The sequence below is a fragment of the Hypanus sabinus genome, unplaced genomic scaffold, assembly GCF_030144855.1.
Source record: "Hypanus sabinus isolate sHypSab1 unplaced genomic scaffold, sHypSab1.hap1 scaffold_265, whole genome shotgun sequence".
Classification (NCBI taxonomy): Eukaryota; Metazoa; Chordata; class Chondrichthyes; order Myliobatiformes; family Dasyatidae; genus Hypanus; species Hypanus sabinus.
The window spans coordinates 426,493-439,549 of NW_026780781.1; the positions used below are offsets into that span (position 1 = coordinate 426,493).

General features: G+C 45.3%; 1 protein-coding gene across 1 annotated transcript; it reads left to right on the forward strand.

The window, feature by feature from the left end:
• Nucleotides 1-8,447: 8,447 nt before the first annotated feature.
• Nucleotides 8,448-12,813, forward strand: LOC132388113 (NACHT, LRR and PYD domains-containing protein 3-like). The gene is made up of 5 exons (XM_059960473.1): nucleotides 8,448-9,382; nucleotides 9,527-10,033; nucleotides 10,997-11,073; nucleotides 11,229-11,343; nucleotides 12,607-12,813. The coding sequence occupies exons 1-5, from the start codon at nucleotides 8,660-8,662 to the stop codon at nucleotides 12,811-12,813; spliced, it is 1,629 nt and encodes a 542-aa protein (XP_059816456.1). The 5' UTR covers nucleotides 8,448-8,659.
• The last annotated feature ends 244 nt before the right edge of the window (nucleotides 12,814-13,057 follow it).

Here is a 13,057-nt window from a genome sequence, read left to right on the forward strand (position 1 = left end):
GCCGGGTCCATTGCTGGGGTCGGGGACATCCCGTTGGGCTTCTTTTACTTTCGATTCGATCTCCCAAATGAGGGTAGCAACCACGTAGTCCCTGGATTGGAAGTGTCCTCCTTGGAGTCATATTGGCGGGAAAGCGCGTCCTGCTACCCGTTCTTGGACCTCGGACGGTACGCGAGGGAAAACTTGATCCATCCGATAAGTAATGCCCAGCGGGTCTGGAGTTCAAACGTTTGGCGATCTGAATATACCCCACGTTTTTAAGTTCAGTCCATACCACATACCAACCCCTCCAGCGAGTGCCTCCATTCTCCCAGTGCTCGTTTGACTGCCAGGAGTTCCCGATTCTCCACGTTGTAATTCCGCTCGGTGGGGAACAGTTGACGAGACTAGAAGGCGCAGGGGTGAAGCTTTTCATCCGAACTTGATCGTTGGTACAGGACTGCTCCTATCCCGGAGTCAGAGGCGTCCACCTCGACAATTAATTGATGGGCTGGGTTCGTATCGACCAGGATGGGAGCCGCTGTGAAACTCCTTTTCAGGTCGGTGAACGCCAAGGCAGCTTCAGAGTCCCAACAGAAGTGTACAGTAGGCGAGGTGAGCCGGGTAAGGGGGCTGCCACTCGACTGTCGTGTCTAATAAATCGGCGGTGGAAATTTGCAAACCTTAGGAATCGTTGAAGTTGTTTGCGGTTCATGGGGCTAGGCCATTCTTCCACTGCCCGGATCTTCTCGGGGTCTGCTCTCAGCTGCCCGCTCTCGATAATATAACCTCGTAAACTGACCGAAGGAACGTGGAACTCACATTTTTCCGCCTTCACAAATAATTGGTTTTCCCATAGTCTCTGGAGGACTTGACGGACATGGTGAAACTGTGTTCTTGGGGGATGATAGAAAATATCAGGATATCATCGAGATAAACGAATACGAAACGATTAATAAAGTCCTTCAGTACGTCATTAATGAGGGCTTGAAAAAAGGCGGGAGCATTGGTGAAGGACGGAAGGGTGAGAGCGGTTAGGGCTGGTGGAAAATGGTAGGGTGGCCTGTGGGATGGCCGGAGGAACGGGGTAACCGGTCTACTCTCTCAGACGTTCACGGAGTCGGTTGCCCAGCCTGGTAGCTAGGGAGAACACTGAATCCAGGCGGTTAGTATCATCCCTAGCCGCCAACTGGTCCTTTACCTTGTCACAGAGGCCTTGCCGGAATACCTTCTGGAGTGCCTCATCATTCCAACCCGAGTCGGCCGCTGGCGTCCAGAACTCCACGTAGTATTGGGCAACACTGCGTGAGCCTTGACGCTCAGCGGCATCTTTACCGCGGACGGGATGGTCAAAAATATTCCTTATATTTGAACTGATTGTGGGGAAGGAAGAGCAGATCTCTGGCTGCTTATCCCAAATCACGGTGGATCATGCTAAGCCATTTCCTCGCAACAAACCCATGATGTAAGCTATCTTTGATTTGTCCGTGCCGTACCTGGATGGCTGCTGCTTGAAAACCAAGGAGCATTGCAGTAGAAAAGCCCGGCAATTTCCCAGATTTCCGGTGTAGGGTTCTGGTTCAGGTACGTGCGGTGCACTTGACAGACGTGTTGTTGACGCATTGGGCGTCGCCACTACAGGCTGTCCGGGCTGGTCAGACAGAGTTCCCAGAGTAGACGAGGTGAGATGGGCAGATACTCGGTCGACCTGTTCACTGACCTTTCTTACGTTCACCAACAGGGAGCGGCAGTTCTCCATGACATCACAGAGCAGCTGATCGTGCAAGCCCATTAGGGAGCCCCGGCTGGCTCCGTACTGGGGAGTCAGAACACGTGCGTGGAGGCAGAGTCGGGAGGCGTTCTTGACGTAGCGAACGTGGAGTCTGTATCCAGGAGCGATGCTAGACTTAGAACTGGCAGTCCTAAGAACCATGAAACGAGATTACTCACAGCCGAGTCGACCAAGAACCTGCAGCTCCTTGTTGTTGTCACTTGGTTTTTATACTGCATTTGCTGATGGAAAGCAGGTGTTTGTAGTTAGTGGAAGCTGGGAATGATTGGAAACTGACCTATTTTATTTTCTTATGGGATCTTAGTTGCTTTCTGCTGATCAGTAAAAGATTACCAGTCCTTCAGCTTTCCAGTATATTTTGCTGTATTTTATTCCCTCTTCTTTTGTTTTTTTGTGATTGCAATGACTTCCTCATCAGCAACGATTGATCATCCTCCCTCTGTTATAATTTATCTTCCTCTACCTGCGCCTTCCAAATCGCTCCCAGAATCTTCATCTATTTCTGCTTTTCTGTTGCCTCTGCTAGTGTCCTTCTCCAATTTATTTTTGCCCAGCTCCTCTCTCAAGGCTCTGTAATTCCTTTATTCCACTGTAATACGGATACATCTAACATTTACCTTCTCCCTCTCAAACTGCAGTGTGAGTTCTGCTATTTTATGATCATTGCCTCTTAAGGGTTTATTTACCTTAAGCTTCCCAAGCAAATCTGGTACAATACACAACACCGAATCCAGATCCGCCTTTCCTAGAGTGGGCTCAACCATAGGCTTCTCTCAAAAGCTATCTCATAGGCCTTCTATAAATTTGTTCACTTGGGATTCAGTACCGACCCGATTTTCCAAAAGCTACCTGCATCTTGAAATTCCCCATGACTACTTTCACAGTGAGCTTTTTACATGCTTCTTCTCTTTCCCATGGCAATTTGTAGATCACACCCTGGCTACTGTTAACAGGCCTGTATATAATTACAATCAGGGTTATTTTACCTATGGAGTTTCTTAGCGTCTCCATCGTCCAATCCGATACCACCTCTTTTTCAGGACTTTGCATTTATAATGACAACAGAGTCAACCCAACGCTTTCACCTACCTGCCTATCCTTTCGATTAAATATTTATCCTTGGATGTAAGCACCCAAATATGTTTTCTTTCAGCCATGATTCAGTGATTCCCGCCATCCAATTTCTTTTGCTCTCTCACTCTCCCCTCTCTTCCGTTCTTGTTGTCACCTCTTGTTGATGTAATGCTGCACATTGACAGATCGAGGAAATTAATCATGTTGAATATAAAACAGTGTATCAGTAAAACCTTATTCTTTCACAACATTGATTTAGAATTTCCTTCAGTTACTGTTTCTCTGTTAATGACTGAACCCATGGAGGATGAGGCAGCAGCCCAGTGGCTGCATCTGTTCTGAAGCTACCGGGATCATGAACAGGTATTTTCCTGCATATTCTCCATGTCTGTCTGTCTGTCTGCTCCATAATAAATTCATTGTTTCCTTTTGTAGAAAGTTACTGAACTGACAGAGAAGGGAAACCGGGCAGAGGGTTCCAGACTCTTCCTCAGTTTGGTGATGGGCAAAGGCTCCCGGACTCGGAGGGCGATGTGGAAATCCTTTGTGACATGGAGCACCGAGTTGCCGAAGTTGGACAGAATACTGAGGGAAATACAAGAGCTTGGTACGTTAAAACCACGCACTGAACACAAAGGTGCATTGAAATAAACGTTTTAGTTATTTTAATTATTTTAGCTTTGTTTCCATGTATTTTTTTATATTTAAACAGGACCTGATCCACAAGAATACATGAACATTGTCCAAGGGTTATCTGAATTACCCAGTCAACTGATAGGTGAGTGATGAAATGCACAGTTCAAACCAAATCTCAAGTGTTAGTCTGTGACTCGGTAAAACCCGGGAATGAAAATTCGCCATTAGTCATTCACTGATCTCTGGATTCAAGTAACAATTCAAAGAATCTCTCTTTGCAGCCTGAATATTCAACATTAAACTTTTCTATTAAACCAGCTGTTGGTTCTGGTGAAGCCTTCACTCCAGGTCCTAACGCTCTGGGAATCCCCACACACCCCAGGCAGGTTCCTGATACACTGTATGACCCAGTCCAGGTGACTTTTTCAATCTTCAGACCTTTCAGATTCTGAATCAACTTCTCCTTCGTAATAATAGCTGCACTCAATTCTGTCCGCTGATGCTCTTTACATTTTGTAATTTTGCTAGTAACTTCCACAGAGTTTGTCTGGCATTTCCTTTTCACTCGTTACAACATCTATTACATCATTTTCAGCAGTCCGATATCAGTATAACATATAACAATCACAGCACGGAAACAGGCCATCTCGGCCCTCCTAGTCGGTGCCGAACTCATAATCTCACCTAGTCCCTCCTACCCGCACTCAGCCCATAACCCTCCACTCCTTTCCTGTCCATATACTTATCCAATTTTACCTTAAATGACACAACTGAACTGGCCTCTACTACTTCTACAGGAAGCTCATTCCACACAGCTATCACTCTCTGAGTAAAGAAATACCCCCTCGTGTTTCCCTTAAACTTCTGCCCCCTAACTCTCAAATCATGTCCTCTCGTTTGAATCTCCCCTACTCTCAATGGAAACAGCCTATTCACGTCAACTCTCTCGACCCTCGACCCTCTCCCGTTTTTCTTTACTCTTTATTTGTCTGGGAAAGAGAAAAAAAATAAACTTTGGTATCCTTTCTTATATTATTGACCATATCCTTGCATTTCCTGTACATTCTTGTGTATCTAGGAGCATCTGTAATATAATTGCCTCCGACATGACCCAGACAGTAAATTCCATCACCCACAGCTCTGTGAAAAAACTACCCACAATTGCTGTAAATTTACCCCATCTCATCTTAACCAAATGCCCTCTGGTATTAGACACCAGTCATATGTAAAAATAACAAAATACAGGCTGTTGACCCAAACTCTTATCTCTCAAACTTCTATACCTCTGTCAGATCCTTATTGTACTACCAGAGTAAACAAACCAAGTTTATCAAACCTCTACTTATAGCACATGTCACCAAATCCAGGCAACATCCTGATAAACCTGTTCTGCACCCTCTCCAATCCTTCCAAGAGCTGGACCATCAGAAGTGAATACAATACCCCAGATGCTCCCTAAAATCATATGAATTTAAGTGAATTTACTCCCCAATTCCTCTGAACCCCACTATCCAGCATTGTATAAATGTTGACGCTCTTCCGAATCAGGAACATATCGACCTGAATTTTAAATATATCCAATGACTTGTCTTCCTCATCCACCTATGACAATAATTTCACACATTCATCACCCACCATCCTAGAGATTTCTCACATTGTGGGTCCCCGCCAGCCAGGACAATTCCCCACAGATCCCAAGAATGTTAATTTTCTGTATGAGACTCCCATGTGGGACATTGTCAAAGACTCTACCAATATACAAGTAGACAATGCCATCTGTAACTTCATCCATCACCTTTGTCACCTTCTGGAGGATCACAATCAAGATGGAAAGACACAAACCCCACCCAAAGCTTCGCTACTGAACCCCAAACCACGTCAAACATTCTCTCTTTCATACTCCCATGGAGCAGAAGATATAAAAGGCTGAAGGTGTGTACCACCAGCCTCAAGGACAGCTTTCATTCTGCATTTATAAGACTACTGAATGATCAACTACTATGTTATTATTAACTCTTAATAATAACAAGACAATTTCAGATATAAAATTGTAGTATCATGCATCTCGTAATTGATAACAACTCACTTAGATAACCACAATATACTCACAAGAGAGCAGAACGAGTACCGTTAGGGTATGTACAACAGATAACTGATTATGTAATTCTACTTCAAACCCTGCGGAAAGCAGAAATCTTTCAATGTTATATTGTCTGTCATAAAACATTTGATTCTCCCCCTTGCTTGGTGAAGAGAAGTTCGAAATATATATAAAGATCATCCAATACTTGTGAAATTTCTACAACATATGATGAAGCTTTGGTGTAAAATAAACGCCATATTAACAACCACAAAAAGCTGTCCTGCACACATTTTACAAGCTCCAGCCCATCCAGGCCTTTTACAGTATGGGCTTCCCAGTCTATGTGTGGAAAATTAAAATCTCCCACAATCACAACCCTGTGCTTACTATAAATATCTGCTATTGATAAAAATAAATGGAGAGATTTTCCAGAGTGATTTACTAAGCCCACCATGGTTTTGTTTGGATTTAAACCCCTCATAATTTACTGAAACGGACAAATATCAGGCATCAAATCAGAAAAAAAATACAAACTATACCTTGACACAGGAAATACATTGATGATTTGAAATTATTTGCTCTTGCATCAGTAAAGCTAAAGAAAATAATTCAAATATTAGATCCAATTTCCAAAGATATAAACATGAACGTTAGACTAGAAAAGTACAGAACACGAAACATAAAGAAAGGTGCAATAGAGCCGGCAGAATATCAAACTGAGCATCAGGATACAATGCAACAGAACATGAAACAAATATTTATGATAACAATAAGCCAAGAAAATAGATCATCGTGTGATAAAGGAAAACCTTCCAACAAAATTTACTTCAAGGCTGAAGAAAATCTGAATTTACATCAAAGATCAAGAAAATCTGCCAAACAGAGTTGAACAGTAAAAATATAACAAAGGTAGTGAACAATCATTATGCCCATATTGAGGTGTAATTTTGGTATAATATCCTGGTCTGAAATAGATCTGGAAAATATGCAAAGAAAAATAAGAACTTAAATAACAATTTCTAGAAAACACCATTTGCACTGGAGTACACTTAGATTGATATGAATGAGGACAGCATGAGGATGATGAATAACAGATCTAACAAAAAAGAGACAAAAAGCAGATAAAAATTCTCAGAATCAGGGTTAATATCATGGACACATGTCGTGAAAATTGTTTCTCAGTGCCAGCAGTACAGTTACAGTAAAGTGTGCGGTGAGCGTGTATTTATGTATACAATTGTAGAAATATATTAGTATTAGCGTGAATTAATCAGTCTCATGGCCTGGTGGAAGAAGCTGTCCCGGAACCTGTTGGTCCAGGCTTTTATATCGCCGTACCGTTTCCCGGATGGTGGCAGCTGAAACAGTTTGTGCTTGGTGAGACTTGAATCCAGAATGATCCTTCGTGCCCTTTTTACCCCCTGTCTCTGTAAATGTCCTGAACGTTCACAGCTACAGATGCGCTGGGCTATCCGCACCACTCTCTGCAGAGTCCAACGATTGAGAGAAGTACAGTTTCCATACCAGGCAGTGATGCAGCCAGTCAGGATGCTCTCAATAGTGCCCTGTAGAAAATTGTCAGGATTTGGGGGGCTATAGCAGACTTCCTCAACCATCTGAGGTGAAAGAGTTGCTGTTGTGATTTTTTTCACCAAGCAGTAGGTGTGTACGGACCAAGCGGGGTTCTCAGTGATGTGAATGCGGAGGAACTTCAAGCTGTTCACCCTCTCAACCCAAGATCCACTGATATCAATGGGGGTCAGCCTATCTCCATTCCTCTTGTTTTTGCGACATTGCAACCAGCTCCTTTGTTTTTGTGACATTGAGGGAAAAGTTGTTTTCTTGGTACCACCGTGTCAGGATGACGACTTCTTCCATGTAGGCTACCTCGTTACTACTTGAGATTTGACTAATAAATATAGTATCGTCAGCAAATTTAATTAGCAGATTGGAGCTGTGGCTGGCGACACAGTCATGCATATACAGAGAATAAAGAGGGAGGTTAGGACAGAGCCCGCAGGGGCACCTAAGTTGTGGGTCAGAGGGTCAGAGGTAAGTTAGCCCACTCTTACCATCTGCCAGCTATCTGACAGGAACTCCATGATCCATCTGCACAAGGCAGGGTGAAGGCCGAGGTCTCTGAGCTTCTTGACAAGCCTGGAGGGAATGATGGCATTGAATGCTGAACTGTAGTCCAAGAACAGCATTCTCACATTAGCATCCCTCTTCTCCAGATGCTTAAAGACGGTGTGCAGAGCTGTGGCTATTGTGTCATCTGCTGATCAATTGTGTCATCTGTCGATCGGTTGTGTCGGTAGGTGAATTGTAGGGGGTCCAGTGTGGGTGGTAGCATGCTGCAGATGTAGTCTGTCAAAGCATTTGCTTATTATTGAGGTGAGTGTGCCAGGACGCCAGACGTTCAGACATGGTGCCTTATTCGTTTTAGGTACAGGGACAATGTTGGATGATTTGAAGCAGAAGGGCACTCGACACTTGGAGAGGGAGAAATTAAAAATATTTGTAAACACCCCTGCCAGTTGTGCCGCGTACACCCCGTGTACCCGCCCTGGGATGCCGTCCGGTCCCGCAGCTTTGTGACTGTCCACTCGAAATTCAGCCTCAGAGACAATCAAGGTGCAGGTCTCTTTGTCGGCTCTCCTCGGGGGTTCAGTGTTGGTGATATCGAACCGATCGTAAAAAAAAAGATTTAGCTCATCTGGGAGAGAGGCAGCAATGTTGGCAGCATCACTGAAGTTAACTTTGAAGACTGCGATGGTGTTCACACCTTGCTATAAGCTGTGTGTGTTGTTGGTAGAGAGCTGCGCCTGAATCCTGTCTCTGTTTTGCTGCCTGGATGACTTTCCAGAGATCGGAGCTGCATTTCTTGAGATCCGGCAATGTAAGCTGTCGGTCACGCGGCAAGTGCTGTTCAAACAGAACAGTCATCGCTCACAATTCCGGTGTCTGTGAACAGAACTTTACTTTCTGTCCCAATATTCATGGAAGCATTGAATTAATTCATGTAATCTCAAACACTGGATGTTGGATTTCAGTTACAATGTTCTTTGTCAGTTGAGCTATTTAAAATCTTGACAATGTTCTCTGTTCCCATGGAAGATGTCCAACAGAAACACAAGGAGACTCTGCGGGCACAAACTGAAACACTGAGAGTGAACACGATCCTGATGAGGGAGAAGGTGAAGGTTTTCCAGCTGGCTGATCGATACGCTGAGCTCACGGTTATTTCTACTGTTCGAGATCGGAGACTGGTGGAACATGAGCTGTTAGCAAGAGGCAGAGCCCACGAGGAGTGGAGAGAGAAACATCTCCACGGAGAGCTGGAAAAAATCCGGACTGATCAGTTGTTCCAGAGCAGCTTTTCCCGGAGTAAATCCAAATCTGGGAGTTCGGCAGCAGTGGCCGGAGTCGCGGGGATCGGGAAAACAACAATGGTACAAAAGATTGTTTATGACTGGGCCACAGGGAAAATATACCAACAGTTCCAGTTTGTCTTCAGTTTCAAATTCCGGGATTTAAACTCCATTAATTGTAGAATAAACCTGAGGGAATTGATTCTGGATCAGTATCCTTACTTTGGGAATATCCTGAGAAAGGTCTGGAAGAACCCAGAGGGATTGCTGTTTATATTCGATGGTTTGGATGAATTCAAACACACAATCGATTTTGCTGACAGTCGGAGAGATACAGAACCCAAGCACCAGTGCCCAGATCCCGAATGGTGGTGTGAAGTGTCTGACATTGTGTACAGTTTAATCCAGGGCAAGCTGCTCCCAGGGTGTTCAGTGCTGGTGACCACCCGTCCCACTGCGTTAGATTTATTGGAAAAGGCAAAGATCAGGGTCCGGGCTGAAATCATGGGATTTGGTGGTAAAGAACGGAAGAAATATTTCAGCAGACATTTTGAAGATCAGACAGTGGCAGAAGCTGTTTTCAAACACGTGCAGGAGAACGAGATCCTGTACACCATGAGCTACAACCCCTCCTACTGCTGGATCCTCGCTCTGGCACTGGGTCCCTTCTTCACACAAAGAGTCAGGGACCCGCAGCGAGTTCCCAAGACCATCACCCAACTGTACTCCTACTTTATTTACAACATCCTGAAAAACCACGGACGTGAGATTGAAAACCCCCGTGATGTGTTACTCAGGGTTGGTCAGATGGCCTTCAGAGGAGTGTCCGAGAAGAAGATTGTGTTCACAGATGAAGATTTGGTCAACTTCAAGCTGCAGCCTTCCCAGTTCCTGTCCGGGTTCCTGATGGAGCTTTTGGAGAGAGAGGATTCTGCCCGGAGCGTGGTGTACACATTCCCACACCTCACCATCCAAGAGTTTGTAGCTGCAGTCGCACAATTCCTGAATCCACATCCCGGGGATATCCTGAAATTCCTCACTGAAGCCCACAACACGTCAGATGGGCGATTTGAGGTATTTCTCCGTTTTGTTGCTGGTCTGTCCTCCCCAATGACAGCTCGGGGCCTGGAGGAGTTTCTGGGTCCATTTCCTCATCAAACAACCTGTCGGGTGATTGATTGGGTGAAGGAGGAGGTTTTACGCCAGAGTGCAGACAGGAGTAAAACTGGAAAAAGGAGCCTCCTGAACACATTGCACTACCTGTTTGAGTCTCAGAATCGTGGACTGGCTCAGGCCACACTGGGATCTGTGAAAACACTTTCATTTCATGGACTGACACTGACCCCAATTGATTGTACGGTCCTGTCTCATGTTATCGGACTCTGTGAGGAAATAAATCGCCTCAACCTGGAGAAATGCCACATTCAGTGTGAAGGAATCCAGCGGCTGGGACCCGGGCTGCACAAGTGCCAGGAATTAAGGTAACTTGATTTATTTCTCACTCTGAACTGTGAAACTGTTCCATTGTGTTGTTTCAATGTAAAGGTATTTGGGTAAAACTGTAGCAAATTAGATTGTAAAGAATAGTGACAAATGACAATCCACTTCCTCCTGTCCGATCATTCTTCCCTATCCTTCTTCCTGTCAGATTTCTCTTCCCCATCCGCCTTTCTCCCTTAGGATCTGTTTTCTCCAACACCCATCCTCCGTCTTTCCATCTTTTTCCTCCTACCACCGACACTTCCTCACTGTGAGACTTTCCTCATCCTTCTTGCCTGCCGCTCCCGACCCGATCACGTCAGGAACATTTTTCTCACCATCGGGGAATGGGACAGAATTTGTGGCGTTTACAGGGTCACACCGACAGACTAAGTTACTGACATTCGGTGAATACCCTGGAGCTGGGCAGTGAGGGACATTGACAGTGATGGGAACTCCAATCAGTGATTTACTGAAGGGTTTAATGTTTCCTGAAATATCCGAGTGAGAGAAATTCCCTCAGACCCACAGTTTGAATCACTTTGTTCATCAATCTGTCTGTTTGTGTTTAGGCTTGGGCAGAATGACCTGGGAGATTCAGGAGTGAAACTGGTGTCTGTGGCTCTGAGGAACCCAGAGTGTAAAATACAGAAACTGGAGTAAGTACCAGCCTGTGGGAGATTGTGTTTACAGTCACTGAGTGTCTGACACTGAACATTAATGTGATCAGTAATTGTGTTACTGATAAACACTGGGGATTTTTACAGTCTCCTGTCTCTCTGTGTCCTTCACCCTCACTCTCTCTCATCTCCAGGCTGAGGGATGTCGGTCTCACAGATTCTGGTGCCAAGGAACTCGTCTCCGCTCTCAGTACAAACCCATCACTGATGAGGCTGAACCTGAGTGAAAACTCGCTGACAGACCGATCTGTCCCCGCTCTCCGCCGCCTCATACTGACCCTCCCGAGTCTGGAGTGGATCGGGTGAGTGTTTGTGTTAAAGTTCAATGTGATAAAATATCAGTGGATCCGCGGGTTTTCTGGTGATATTTGTCTGTGAGTGTTGTTGAAACATTAACCCCGGCCCCCTGTTACTGACACTGTTGTGTAATCTGTATATTTCATCTTTATTCTCCCATCTGTTTCAGGTTCGTGGGGAATGAGTTTAGTGAGACCGGGGAGAAGGAACTGAGATCTCTGCATTAACCCAGACCCAGACTGACAGCGTACTGTGAACATTTGAACGTGTGAACATCCTTGTCGGCGGGATGACGGCATTTTGGCCGATTTCCCGCCCGCCCCTTTATCTCCCAGGGCGGGCCCCTTTGTTACATGACCGGCAACAATGAATATGAAATTCAGGCACATTTTATAAACAAACTTAAACATTTATTAAACTGTGCTCAACAAAAGTGAAAAGTAAACAAACGACTAACATAACCGGAAGTTAACTGCTATGCGGCAATTTAACAAACAGCCGAACTCTGGAACAGTTCTGAAAGTGAGTTATGCAGTCTGTAAGCAGAGACTTCCCTTGAAAACAGATTTCTCTGAAGTAACAACGACGAAGGAAATAAAACGGCTAAAAGGAACTGACCTTTTCCTGGAGAATGAACACCTCACAAACCTTCCGGTTATCTCAGATGCAGTTCACTATTTCCGAATGAAGATTCATTAAGGTCGATCCTGTATTAAACGGCCGAACGACATAAACTTTACTCGATCCTTTGTTTTCCCGTACCTCGGTAAACTCTTCAGTCTCCCACTAAACTGCAAAGGTAGATCAAACCAAAACTGTCACCGTTTGCCGGCGCAATTGGAGTCAAATACGCAGTATAACTGAGTCACCGGCGAACAAAACAACGAATCAATTGCGTAATAACAGGGGTTTCCCGTTTTCACCTGTTGAGAACCTTCCATCATATGACTTCACACTGTCGGGAAAATTATATCACCCCACCATTACAAGGTAATTACATTATGCTTACAAGATACTGAATTATATCATGGTCATAAGACAGTCACAAGATACTCACGGGGTATGTAACGCCTTTAACTCCCCCTCACTTTTAACTCCCCCTTCACCTTTAACTCCTGCCATTTCCTTTCCTGGCCGCGCTTTCCGACGTTAATAACAGTTCTAACGGAACTGGCTCCAGTCTCGCGCTCTGTGACATCTGAAATGTTCCCGCAGCGGCAGCAGTGTTCGAGACTCCCCCACGTGAGACCCCAGGGAATTACACAGACAGGAAGAGCTCGGGGGCCGAGACTCAGTCTGGGACACCAGTGTCCTGGTTTGTATTATCCAGTGAGGATAATGCGGAACCGTCCCGCCGTGAAGTGTTTCCGCCTGTTGTCCGGCAGCTTCCGCCAGATGTACGTGTTCGATACTCCGACGTGACACCCCGGGGAATTACCCAGACAGGAAGAGCCCAGGGGCCGGGGCTCAGCCTGGGACACCGGTGTCCCGGGGTGGGGGGGGGAGATTATCCCGGGAGAAAATCCTTTTGCTCCCTTTGCTGAGGACGGTGCATTCGGCAGCCTGGCCGATATAATGATGTCAAATTGACAAATCCCTCGGCAGTGACCCTGGATCTCCAGCGATCCCGGACACGGTCCTGAAGCGTGATTTTATAATCATCGGT